Source organism: Cnephaeus nilssonii, assembly GCF_951640355.1.
Source record: "Cnephaeus nilssonii genome assembly, chromosome: 17".
NCBI classification, from domain to species: domain Eukaryota; kingdom Metazoa; phylum Chordata; class Mammalia; order Chiroptera; family Vespertilionidae; genus Cnephaeus; species Cnephaeus nilssonii.
Window position 1 is genome coordinate 33,103,180 of NC_137088.1, and position 13,848 is coordinate 33,117,027.

The 13,848-nt window shown below is 48.2% G+C and overlaps 1 protein-coding gene across 9 annotated transcripts in view; it reads right to left on the bottom strand.

The window, feature by feature from the left end:
• Positions 1 to 5,417: 5,417 nt before the first annotated feature.
• TFDP2 (transcription factor Dp-2) overlaps positions 5,418 to 13,848 on the bottom strand; it is a 140,827-nt gene continuing 132,396 nt past the window's right edge. For all 9 annotated transcript variants that reach the window (XM_079794687.1, XM_079794688.1, XM_079794686.1 and 6 more), the window contains 4 exons: positions 12,397 to 12,548; positions 9,393 to 9,559; positions 6,721 to 6,826; positions 5,418 to 6,550 (listed from right to left, as the gene is read on the bottom strand). In XM_079794687.1, the coding sequence (XP_079650813.1) occupies positions 6,367 to 6,550; positions 6,721 to 6,826; positions 9,393 to 9,559; positions 12,397 to 12,548 (609 nt within the window). In that variant the 3' untranslated portion in view covers positions 5,418 to 6,366. The remainder of the gene's footprint in view (positions 6,551 to 6,720; positions 6,827 to 9,392; positions 9,560 to 12,396; positions 12,549 to 13,848) is intronic.

Genomic DNA, 13,848 nt, shown 5'->3' on the forward strand with positions numbered 1-13,848 from the left:
CAGCAACTGGGGAGTATCTCGGTCTGAACGTAGGGGAGCTGGGCAATGTACCACAATACCCACCAACCCCCTATCCACCAATAATGAGGCCAACGTTATTTTAAATATTTATTTTTTTCTATAGTGCATCTCATTCAGATCATACAACAGTCTGATACATGTTTTTCCTTTCAAGCACAACTGACCCTCATTTCAGATGCTTTTTCTTTCTTTTAACCTTACAGGATGGACAAAGATACACACACTTACATGGACAAAAACATCACTTGGAGTTTATTAAAAGTACAGCTTCCCAAGCCCCAATCCCAGAGCGTCTTGAGTGTCTGGGGTGGGACGGGGAATGCAAAATTTTAACCCCCACCCCGACCCTGTCACTTCTACTGCAGGTGGTCCTTGAACCATCTTTAGAGGAACACTGCTTAGGACTTGTCTGTTATCTACCAGAAGCAATTTCAGAAAATCCAGGAATAATTAAGTATACAGAAATAGCTCTTCTATAAAATTTCCATATAAAAATAACGGTATTTATTTACAAAGTTTGAGATGCTACAAAATAATACATCATATCAGGTTAGGTAATCCAATCTAAGAAAGTCTGCAATCAGGCAAGTCAGATGTGGTGTTTGCATATCCCCCTTGTTTTGCTTTGTTAAACTGCTTAGAGCATGTGGCACCGTGATGTTTCCTTCATGCAGAAAAAAACAAAAACAAAAAACACAGAACCCTATTTTCTGGAGCGCATGATCAGAGTACAGTATTCCCAAATGAAAAGGTGAATAAGTGGGTGACTTGGGCTCACAGCCTTTTTCTTTTTCGTCTGCAAGTCAAGTGTGATGGTGGTAAACAAAATAGCTCGAGGAACTCTGTATTGAACTGTGCCCCGAGCACAGGCCTCCTGAGCAGCCAGGGCGGTGGCTGGTTGGTAGGTCCTTTTTAGGACACTGGAGGGTTGGACCTGCCACGGTACTAATTGAGAAAGAGAGGCAATGGCTCAGAAGTTTTTTTAGCAGGAAAGTATCTGGGTCCTCGGAGACCTTTAGTATGGAAAAAAAAATAAAAATCTGACTTTGGTCATGAACAAGCAAAACCAGGCCATTTGTCATTAGATGATGCCTGGCCTATGAAGAGGACACACGGGGACAAAATGATTGGTGGTGAAACCCAAGCACGATCTGGGGAAGTGTATCCTTGTTATGTTGAGATAAACAGAAACAAGCTAATGTGGTAGAGAAGGGTGGCGGGTAACTTCACCTCAAGCCCCTTACCAGTGTGTGTGCCAGTCTTGGCCCATGGAGGCGTTTCTTCCCAGATGTGTCTAGACCTGGGTCTTCTGAGCTGAGAGGCCCAAAGCTGACACCACAGCCTCCCGGGCCAAGTCCCACTCCCACTCCTGGCTGCGTAGCGCTTGGTGTGACAGGGCTGATGCTAATCCCAGAGCCACCTGGGAGGACTGTGGGGAGGGTGAGGTTTCCAGGAGGCCACGTGGTCCTCCCGGAGGGAGGAATTCTGGTTGGTACAGATTCAGCCACACGGTCTGAGGGACGGTAGACAAGTGATGTCTTAATGAGTGGGGCGGAGAGATGTTCTCGCCTGTTCTGAGGCCCTTGGTGAAGGAGTGTCCTGCCCTGTGTCTCAGCTACATCAACTCCCAAAGCCGCTGTAAGCAAGGAGGCCCAGGTCCGTGCTGCTGAAGTAGCCAGGGGTCAATTATATGGGCCTTTCGTAAAGCAAAGGCGATGGAAGGACAAGTTTACCTCGCCCGAGAGAACACAGCACAGAACACAAATAACTGCGCATTCCTCCTCCTGTCTCGACACCCCGTGCATGGACGGACATGTTAAACTTCTGTGCTTGTCAGGGTTCCCAGGGCCCAACTGGAGGGTCAGTTTGTGTCCCCACTTTTTCTTCCTTAGCATTATGTGCGTGTAGAGGTCTGTGGGAAACTGGATCTCAAAGGTGATCTAAGCATAACTTTTTAATATATATATATATTTATTGATTTTTCACAGAGAGGAAGTGAGAGGGATAGAGAGTTAGAAACATCGATGAGAGAGAAACATCGATCAGCTGCCTCCTGCACACCTCCTACTGGGGATGTGCCCACAACCAAGGTACATGCCCTTGACCGGAATCGAACCTGGGACCCTTCAGTCCGCAGGCCGACGCTCTATCCACTGAGCCAAACCGGTCAGGGCTAAGCATAGCTTTTTAGAGCTGTCTTAGTTGTGGAAAGAGGCTATTTCCTGAGAAATATTACAATTTGTGTGAATATTTAGCTCAACTTTTTAAAGGTAAATTTTTAAGCAAATATCACTTTTTCCTTTTGAGTGTTTGGCTAGAGTGGAATTTAAAGAAACAGGCACATTTCTGAGGGTCCCTCACACGCACTGTGGGCCTCGATAAATTCATATGGACATTCATCAGTGCTGTGGGTACATGCAAGTGAGGAACCTACTTGGGAAAGTGGTTCTTATATAGTCTTTAGCTCCACCAATGCCAGTATATATGCAGGAAAAAGATGACCTTTATATGTCCAATCTAAAAAGACCTTTGTGTACCCAATAACTTGTAAAACTAGAAGAAAACACCTAGAAAAGTAGTTACTTTTCCACCTTTCAACTGGACGGTAAAGCTAATGAGAACTTCATGGGTTAGGATCTTCTCTTGGTTTATGGGTACTTCTGGTAGCTAAGTTGAGTTTTCTTTTAAATACTAACAATTACTTAACAGTCTCCAGGGTGGATGCTTATACCTGCTGATGTGGCTCAGTGGTGAGCATAGGCCGGTGAACTGAGGTCACTGGTTTGATTCCCGGTCAGAGCGTATGCCCGGGTTGTGGGCTCGATCCCCAGTAGGGGGCATGCAGGAGGCAGCCCATCGATGTGATGCTTGTGTCTCATTAATGTTTCTCTCTCTCTATCCCTCTCCTGCCCCTCTCTGAAATCAGTAAAACAAAATGTTTGCTTAGAACTGGAGCAGTGTGGCCGCTGGAATCCAGTGGACTCCAGGTGCTTATTACGGGACAGTGTGTCATGGTACGAAGGTATGGAGATGCCTGTCTTTCAACGGTCTGACTCAGGACCAATGTCACTTTCCCAGGGGGTCTTCCCTGGCCACCCCCCACTAAAGCAGCCTTTCCCCCTGTCCCATTACCCTCTTCTTTCCCACAGCACTAACCGACCTGAGGGCTTTCTGTTCTGTACTCGCTCAAGTGCTTACTGAGGGGTTCAATCTTTACAGTCACTGCTAAGGCAGCAGTCTCAATGCCCACCTCGCAGAATGTTGGGGTTGGGACACACCTCTTTTCTATGCCTGAGGGGAGCGGACAGGGAGGTATTTACAAGGCCCTTGAGGTGAATTATTGGTAAAGCTAAGCAGGGTTCTCAGAGCGTGGCTATGGTAGACAGCCGAGACCGTTCCTTCCTTTGCTAGCCTTGCCCCCGTGCACACCCGGGTGCCCCCGCTGTGTTCCGCCTGTCCCCGGCGCCTGTCCCAACTGTGCTTGAAGCAACGTGGCTGCCTCCAGGACCCAAATGGCCGAGGCTTGTGGTTTAGCAAACAGCCGAGCTGTGGCGGTCTGCACGGCTAACCTGAGCCCTCCTCTGATGGGCTAACTGGAGTTGGAGGGCTGAGCTGGCATTATTTTCAGGTTCAGCAGAGGACAGTTTGCTGAGGGGAGTTACCCTCTTTCATCCCATTAAATGGTAGAAACCACCGTTTCACCCCACCACTTCCACACAGAGTTAAGTTGAAGGAAACGAAACACATGGTCATTATTTGTCACATTTTCCAGGGGCAGTGGGCTTTGTCGAGGTGAGCGGTCACTGTTAGCTCACTGAGGGCCTCCCTGATCCTAAGGCACAGTTTGCGTCAATCTTCCTGAAGGTGATCAGATGCACAGTGGGGGAGGGGGAGGGGAGCCTGGGCAGGCACCAGGGGCCTTAAGCACTGCCCTTCCCACGACCTAAGGTCCAAGGCCGGCCAGGAGCCCACACAAGTGATACTGGAGCAAGAATGTGCAGACTGATACTACACACTTAAAAGGGTAACAGTAAACCGACCCCCGAGGGGGAAAGGCCTCTTAAACTCCCCCAAATCAGAGGGGCCGCCCCCTCTGGGAGAGAGATCCATGTGTGCACACGCATGCGCGCAAACAACCCCAGGTGCGGCTCCTAGAAAGGTGCCTGATGTTGCAACCACTATTTTCTAACTTTTTTTTTCACTTTGATTTCTATTTGAAATTGTGCCTGGGCGTGGAATTTTAGACCCAGATCATGTGTTAGGGGATTTATGGAGTGAAACAGGATTTATCTCGGTCTAGCTTCTGCCAGGGAAGGCTTTGCACCAGCCTGTACTGATGCCCTGGGGAGGACTCCATTAGATGTCCTCAGCAGTGACCCCAAACGTTACCGAGGACCGGGGGCCATTTCCGGCCAAACCCCACACCTATGGCTGGACGGCCAAGGCTGGGGCACCAGTCGTAGTGAGTCTTTGGTTGCTTTTTCTTTTAAACCCATATTTTACCCACTTAAAGCACTGTAGCAGCAGGAAAGGAAGCAGTTCCCAAAATCTCTAGCAAAGATTTTGCTACTTGGTAGAGATCAGATTACGACTGATGGACTGCCATGAATGCTGACGTACACGTCTTGGGACCTGCAGCACAATACTGAGGACTGGAAAGCTAGCTGTGGCCCTTGGCCCCTCCAGTACAGAGAGGAGAAAGGTAGGGGCTGGTGGAGGCGGCGTCCTCTTCAGGGACCGTGGGGAGGGAGCCTGGTGTTACCTGCCTGCAGCGGACGACCTCCTGGTCAGTGCTTCCTGGAGGCCCGGCGGGACCTCCCATCTGCCCAGCCTAAGAGATGTGCCTGGAACTCGGGCTGAGACTGAATTCTCTAAAAACTGCCTCTGTTTCTGCACTCTGAGTCTGCACTACAGCTTATTTCTGACAGAATGAGTTTTGTCTGAAAGAAACTTAGTTCAAGTTGTATGTTTTTGTGTATTTGCTTCTATGGCCTAACCCAGCTCCAGGCCAGCCAGGCCTCCACCCGGCTCACTGTAAGCACAGGGCAGAGCTGTGAAAGGCAGCACGAGGCACCTGCACTCACCCCGCGGGTTAGAAAAGGACTGATCTGGGCGGAGCCCAGAGGTGGTCGATGCATAATCCAGGGGCAAATCCGAATGGCCAAGGCAAAGCCATGGAGCGAATTTTCTATTGTTATTTGCTCTTTTCCAGGCCTGGCTGTGAGACCTGGCTGGGGTTTGGCCGTGGGGGCAGGTGTCTCCGTGCTCCTGTTCGGAGGAGCAGGGACTGGACGCGGCAGCACAGCATTCCTGCGGCATCTTTGGCTTCTATGAAACACACCAGCTACCGCGCAGCCAGAACCCAACCACTCGGAGTTCGCCACTTTCCAGAATGCGACACCAGGTGGGTCTGAAACGCAGTTTACCCAGGAATAACTCAGTAAGGCCATTTTGATTAATGAAAATGTATAAAAGGTGACATGGACAGGAAAACAGTGCTTCCATGTTCGGGAAATGACACTTGGTTCATTTTCATCGATGCACACGGGTGAGATCACACAACTGCTGCAGGGAACGGGAAGCAAGCCCTCTGGTCGGAGGGCTGTGTTCTGGTTTCAAAGGAAAGCGCTGTGTGGAAGGCCGCGCTCTGATTAAAATGACACTCCTTCCCCGTGGAGCCCCGATGAGAACGCTGGCAAAGGCAGTGCTGGCGGAGGGTTAATGCACGCGGAAAGGCTATTCTACCTTGGCTTCCAGAAGGAGCCCTAAAAAGTTCTATGCACCAAATGCATTGGCTAATAGTGATCATTTCCATTTCACTATAAATTATTCTAAATGTCACTTAAGTACTTAAGAGTTAGCGCGCTCCTTTCTAGAAGCTGTCTAAGGCAGCTGATGCGTAAAGCACCTCAACTAGGCTTTCAGCTAGCTCAGCAGTGCAGCCGAGCCCAGGCCCGCCTCCCACGGAGAGACGCACGAGACCCGATCACTGTAGCAATCCTGGTCCTAAGGAGGGTCACGTGGGGGTGGGGAACAGATCCCACCTGCGGAAGGTAAATGAGCTTTGTTCATGCGGCCCAGTTCTCCCAGGACTGTCCCCGCTGTCCCCTCAGAAAGCTCGCTCTGAGAGGTGACCTACTACCCTACTGTCAGTTCTCCTCCGCATCCGGTAACGTTCATCTCAAGCGTGTCAGCCTGCGTGTAATTCGCGGGTTGTGTTTCCCTAGTTTCCACTGGACACACAGTGCAAACAGAAGCAAGGACCGAAGCAATCATTTCAGAAACAAGAGCTCACACTAAAAACACACATGAGCATCAACAGGAAAATGTGGGTTCGTCCTGTCTTTATTCTGGGGAGGAGGAGTCCTCCTCCTCTTCCTCCTCGTCGTCGTCGTTGAGCGAGCAGGGCGTCTCCCCGCGGGACTCGGAGCAGTGAGAGGCCGCACTGCTGGACTGGTGACTGTCTGGGGCAAGGATCTGCCCCGTCGCTAAGGCCACTTCAGCATCCAAGCAGAACCCCTGGTTTACGCTAGCAAACAATTCAAACACACAGGCTCGTTAACGTGGAGACCGCTTTCCGCTGCTTCACACACGGGAATGGAGCAGGGGAAGGAGGTGCCACCCAGAGCCTGGGCAGGGACATGCTGCCTCCCCCCAGAAGGGGCCGGGCTCGCCTTTCGAACCCTGAAACATACGTACCTGGACTGGGACAAGGTGGCACCAGTGGTCAGGTCTAAACTGGAAACTGGTTGGGTAGAGTTCAAAAGCAGGCCCTGATTTAGCCATGACGGTCCTGTGGAGATATCTACAGGGAGACACAGGGGGAAGAAAGCGGACGAGTGAGGGAGGGCATCAGCATGTCCTCAGCCACAGCCACACAAGCTTCCTGCCCTGGGAGAAGCCAGGTTTCTGCAGCTGAGAAGAGACATTTCTAAATCATAAGGGGCGGGGGGAACACAACAGGAAGGCTGACTGTAGTAAGAAAGAATTCAAATTAAATCAACTGTGGGCTCTCATTCTCTTAAGACCTCAAGAGGCAGCAACCACTGGACTTCCGTGGACACCGGCTGTCCTCGCGATGGAAGACTCGGGACCCTGACGGTGGTGGGAACAGCCAAAGCCAGCGGTGGGCAGAGGAAGTCAAGTCGGAGATATCGGAGGTACGAAGGACAGACACATTTTTGCCAAAACCCCCACTGAATCCATCTTTTCAAGTGCCCCCCTGGTGAACTCGGTGCTACCATCATCCAAGACTATTCTTTCTCCTGGAACCGTTTGCTTGTAACTCAAACCAGCTCTCCTTTAAAAGGCCACGAGCAGTCATGCGTTTAGTGAGGGTGAGACCGGCACCGCTTTTTCAGTCTGCATAGATGTTAGGTCTGTCCTTTCACGTTGTTTTCTATACATACATCGTATTTCTCCTATCATAACCTTGACCAATTCTCACTGTAATTTCACTTGTTCAATGCTTACCTCCTTATCTAGAGTGTCAGCTCAGAGAAGGCAGTGACAGGACATATAAGATCTAAATGTTAATGAATAACTACAGTCTCTTCAATAGTGAGTTTACAAAGAAGGTGATGTACTTATTAGAAATACAATTCTAAAAAGAAATTCTTAGAATTACAAGATCGAATGAACACTCAGAAAAATGCAATTTACCAAAACAAGCGCTTATTATGTTGAATCAAAAAAAATTTATAATTGCTGCGCAAAACACAGAAAGCTGTGTGTGTGAAGATTGGAAACGGCCATCCGGCACTGTCGGGCCAAGCGAGAGGCATCGTAGGAGGAAAAGTAAACGCAGCCTCTCACTGATTTTAGGTTTCTCACAGGCTGACAAGGCAGCTGTGAAAAAAGAACTTCAGCTCTAAGAACAGCAGACTTAATACATTAAATAACAAGTCTGCACACGATAACATTAAAGCCAGAATCCTGATCCCAATAGTAATTGGCAATTAGCCTACGAGGAAACTTTGTCAGAGCTCAGCTAGTTGCATAACACATTACACTTTCTCTCCACAACAGCTTTGAAAGCCTGTGTTTCGTTCACATTATCCTAGGCACCACACAGTGGTTCTCACCATCGTACTCACGAGCCCTCTGTCCTTTGCACTAACCAGAAAGTCTGTGCCCCAGGCTGCCAATGAGGTCACGGAGAGCTAAAAGCCAGAGAGCCTGCCGATCGCCCGCCCGAGCTTTTACAATGAGAATGGACTGAAGTTGTGGTGAGTTCCTGAAAAGCCCTTTCCTTAGCCGCTGCTGGGCTGCCAATGAAAGAGCCGGTCCTGCCCTGGGAGAGAGCAGGGGGGAGATACTGGCTGAGGGGCAATAAGATGGGGTCCCATTTGCAGGAGTGGGTGATGCCAATTTAAGAACTAAATCCAACAGAAACAAAGTCTCATTCAATAGACACTTGTGTTGTGACCAGAGCCAAAACCACAAAACAAAACAAATAAAAACTACTACTTTGCTTATATCTGAGTTAATATACCTTAGAACTTACTAAAATGCCTTTAAAAACTGATGTGCAATTCTACTTATAATGAAGGGAACGGCCCAAAGCAAAGGCAGAGCACTGTTTGCTACATCCAGATTCTAAGTGCAGAATAGACCATAATCTTAGTGAGGGATGTCAGAATTAGTGAAACAAATCTGAATTACATAACATGCAAAACAGTGGATGTTAGTATATTCAAGTATACTTTTATAATTCATAATAAAAATGATAAAGAACCCAATTTAAAAAACGAGCAAAGGATCTGAATAGACATTCTCCAAGGAAGATTTACGAATGGCCAATAAGCACGTGAAAAGATGCTCACATCATTAGTCACTAGGGCAGTGATGGCGAACCTATGACACGCGTGTCAGCACTGACACGCGTAGCCATTTCTGATGACACGCAGCCGCTGAGGCGGCCGCATGCCGAGGATGAAACATTTGCGAAATAATGTTTTTTCCTCAAAGTGACACACTACCCGAGTTATGCTCAGTTTTTTGGCGAAGTTTGACACACCAAGCTCAAAAGGTTGCCCATCACTGCACTAGGGAAATGCAAAATCAGTCCACAGTGAGATACCACATCTATTAGGACGGCTCTAATAAAAAGGGGGACAACAACAAGGTGTAGAAGGGTGTGGAAAACTGAAGCTCTCATACATTGCTGGTAGAACTGTAAAACGGTACAACTGCTTTGGAAAATAGTATGGCAATTCCTCAAAACGTTAAAGTAGGAAAGGGTTCAGAATCAAGGGAGAGCATACCGTGGACTTGAACTAATTTTCTATGAGAAAAGGAAAAAGGTTTTAACATGTTAGGGTTTGACATACTTAATCAGGGACAACATGTGAAAGCATCCGTTAACATACCTGTGATATAACCTTCTAACGCCTTTGGCACCAGTGACTTAGCACGTTTCAGATCCTCCAGAGAACATTTGCCTGACTCTAGACCAAAGGACATTCCCATCCGCTTCAGTACTTCGATGTCATCATGGATCTCAAAGGTGTTGTCAAAATTGAAAAGATACTCAAACCTGCACCAGGAAACAAAGTTGGTAAGGGGCTTCCATGGTGTTGGGGAGGTCTGAAGAGTTTTCTACTCTGTATCCTACATAATAAAAAGGCAATATGCAAATTGCATCACTCCACTACGCCCACGATTGGGCCGGCTGGAGGCACAGGGGGCCGGACTCAGGGTGGCCGATTGGCTGGCAGTAGGAGCGGGGCGGGGGGGGGGGGGGGCGCGCAGGGACTTGCGAGTCCCCGTTCCCCGCTCCTCCCGCAGGCCTAAACGGCTGGCGCTGTGGAAGGACCCATGGGGCCCGCGGAAGACACTGGTGGCGGCGGAAGATGCCGGTGGCCAATTGCATGGCTGCCGGCACCAGTTTTCCACCAGCACCAGTTTTCCTCTGGCCACCGCCCCCCATCGGAGCGCCTCCCGAGCCCCGCCCTCAGCCTTCAGGAGGCCCTCCGATCAGCGGGTGGCCAGACGAAAACTGGTGCTGGCAGCCAGGTGAAGGAAAGTCTATTGCACGAAACTTCGTGCAACGGGCTTCTAGTATTACATAAAAGAATGAGGGCCAGCCCTAACTGGTTTGGCTCAGTGGATAAAGCGTCGGCCTGCGGACTCAAGGGTCCCAGGTTCAATTCCGGTCAAGGGCATGTATCTTGGTTTCGGGCACATCCCCAGTAGGGAGTGTGCAGGAGGCAGCTGATCGGTGTTTCTAACTCTCTATCCCTCTCCCTTCCTCTCTGTAAAAAATCAATAAAATATATATATTTTAAAAAGAATGAGGGCCTAAGTTCAGCTATAGTACTAGAAATTATCGACGTTTATAGCAATATGGGTCATTCTGCTGTATTCAGGAGACGACATCTCAAATACACCACTTTCCCAATTAAAATAACTTTCATGTGACAGACAAAAGAGGTCCATAAACTTTAGCCCTCATTAAAGCTATTGCAAATTGGAGGCAGAAATTCTGGTCTAAATCCAATACTGTTGGTTTTTTAACCTTTTGCACTCGGATGTCGAGTGTGACTCGACACGGTTAGCATTAGAATAAAGGAATCGAGAAAAAAGCAAGTGAGTGCAAAGGGTTAAAAATATATTTTTATTGATTTTAGAGAGGGAGAGGGATAGAAACATCAATGATGAGAGAGAATCACTGATCGGCTGCCTCCTGCATGCCCCCTACTGGGGGTCGAGCGTGCAACCCAGGCATGTGCCCTTGGCCAGAATCGAACCCGGGACCCTTCAGTGTGCAGGCTGTTGCTCTAACAACACCAGCCAGGGCTAGTTTGGTCAATTTAATGAGCTGCCTGGCTAAGTAAGGGGAAAAGACTGCATCACCAAAGTGAGTAAAGGAAAGGCTGTAGGACCTACCTTGAACAAACTGCTGCAGGCTTCTTAGAGTCTCCTTCCGTCCAGGGGAAGAGCATGAGTCAGATACCACCCAGGAATGGAACCCTTACTAGACCCCAGCCAGGGATGAATAGAAGCCATAAAGCCCTTAGGGCAATGACTCCCTGACTCCCAGATTTCCGCAATTCCTTTATAAAAGCATTTTACATGTTTAAATTGCTTGCTTTGAGTCCAAGCCTTTATAGGCATTATCTCATTTAATCCTCACCACAGGGCTGGGAAGTGACAGAGGCCCTGGAATCATCCCCATTTGTTTTCCGGAAAACAGAGCTTTGGAGCAGTTAAACAGGGGAGCCATCTTCCGCACCTGGGTCTGTCTCACTCCGCACCCCATGCTCTCAACTGTCTCACGATACTGGTCACAGCCTGAAGACCAATGAATTAACGATTTTCATGAAAGGTAAAATAAATTACACAAATTCTGTATTATTGATGGATGAATGGATAAAGAAAATGTATAAATACAATAAAATATTCAGTCATGAAAAAAGAGAAGGAAACTCTGCCATTTGTGACAACATGGATAGACCTTGAGGGCATTATGCTAAGTGAAATAATTCAGAGAAAGACAAATACTGAATGATCTCACTTAATGTGGAACCTAAAAAACTGAACTCATAGATACACAGAGAATAGATTGGTGGTTGCCAGAGATGGGGAGGAGGGAGCGGGGCAAAATACATGAAGGTGGTCAAAAGTATTAACTTTCAATTATAAGATTTTTTTTTAAAAAAGCAGAAATTGCACCTAGCATTTTCATGTCTATTCATCCATTAGTAAACAGAAGCCCACTCAACTGTGGTAGAGTAAAAGAGGTAACTGCTTTTGTGCCACATGTTGATCTAAAATATTTCCACAATAAACTAGGACAGCGCATCACCAGCGAGCTACCTGTGTCAGACCCTCACTGACGGTCTACCTCACTGCAGTTCTTTTTTCTTTTTTTTTTTTACAGAGAGGAAGGGCGAGGGATAGTTAGAAACATCCATGAGAGAGAAACATCGATCAGCTGCCTCCTGCACACCCCCTACGGGGTATGTGCCTGCAATCAAGGTACATGCCCTTGACCGGAATTGAACCTGGGACCCCTCAGTCCGCAGGCCACCGCTCTATTCACTGAGCCAAACTGGTTAGGGCCTCGCTGTAGTTCTTGCCCAATTACACCACATGCATGTACATACGTGCACATCCTGGTCTGGGTCCAGGCACCACCCTGCGCGTAACAGGCAGCAGAGGGCCGGTCACGTGACTGGGGGCTGTGCAGGGCGAGTGATGGAGCACAGGCCAGAAGCTGACTGCACTCCATGTAGGAGCGGGTGTTTCACACGCCCCAAGGAGGCAGCCTTGAAGGACGCAGAGAATGGAGTACACCCTTCTTATTTTGGCAAATGACAGGACTGCGTGAGGAGAAGGCCGGCCGGCAGCCTGCCCCCATTCTGCACTCACTTGTCACTGGAGATGCTGCAGTCTATGACTGTTTTCCTGCTCGTGTTGATGATTATAAACGGCAGCTGAATGGTGGAGTTCAGAGCTGGCGGGCCCTGGTTCTGCTGTTCGTTTTGCCGATTCCTCTGTACCAAGTTTTTGAAAGCGATTTGCTGTAATGATCAATAAAAAAAAAATAAAGTTATTTAAAATGGATGAGTTGGAATTAAATGAATAAAGAAAATCCACTTAAAGCATAGTTTAAAATTAGAGTTTAAAGAGACCTTCCACCTGTAGTGAATTAGACACTTAAGAAAGATTAGAATAATCCAACTCAATAAATATATTTCAAGGGGGAAAATTACATTTAAATGGTGTCTACCATCATCGTAATGTAAACAATGGGGCCCATGGTTTCCGTTATCCATAGAAATGGGACCTTACAAATCTGAGAGCCAGGGGCACCTGCAGCTCTCCTCAGAGCGAGTGACAGGGAAAATGACACCGAGCGAGCTTGTTTTCCCCTCACCCACCACAGACGCCCAAGAGTTCAGGGTTGAATACATCGCTTAGTCTAGCCCAGTGGTCGGCAAACGCATTAGTCAACAGAGCCAAATATCAACAGTACAACGATTGAAATTTCTTTTGAGAGCCAAATTTTTTAAAGTTAACCTTCTTCTAATGCCACTTCTTCAAAATAGACTCACCCAGGCTGTGGTATTTTGTGGAAGAGCCACACCCAAGGGGCCAAAGAGCCGCATGTGGCTCGCAAGCCGCAGTTTGCCGACCACGGGGCTAGCCCAATGATATGCAAAAGAGGCAGTGGCACGCAAGCATCACTCACCGGTGCCGTGTGATGTCAGTGTGCTGCGACACTGTTAAAAAAAATTACGCTAAGTAGGCCATGGCAAATTATTATTGTTCAGGGACTTAATTTTCTAAGACAACTTCATCTCTGTTTTTTGATGAAGGAAAGAACAAAACGCTAATATAACATATCCCGAAAACCAAGCTCCAAAATGTTCCATGACACTCTTGAGGAAACCTGAGGAAGGCTCAGCGCGGAGCTGAGGGAGCATGAGTTGACAGGGAACTCCTGCAGCTAACTGTGCAGGGACGGGGACCACAGGGGGGCAGCGGGGGAAAGCAGGTGCAGGGCAGGAGCTAAGACGCGAGGGCTACAAGAAGGCAGGATGCTGCAGGGAGCAGATGCAGGAAAAGGAATCAAGGGTCAGCTTTTTAAAAGCTGCAACAGTCTCTTCAAACAAAATCTTATTTGGACATCCAATATGAAAAACATAAAATGCCTCCTCCAGCGATAGGTCCTATGGGGTTCATTCAGTATGAAAAGCGGACACAGAACACAGAAAAGAAGAAACGGCCCAGTCTCTGGGCTCCCTATGTTGGGAAAGTCTCTGTTCCACCTGCTGCCACTCCCCTGCCCTGGCCTGCTTCCTGCTCAGAACAGCACAG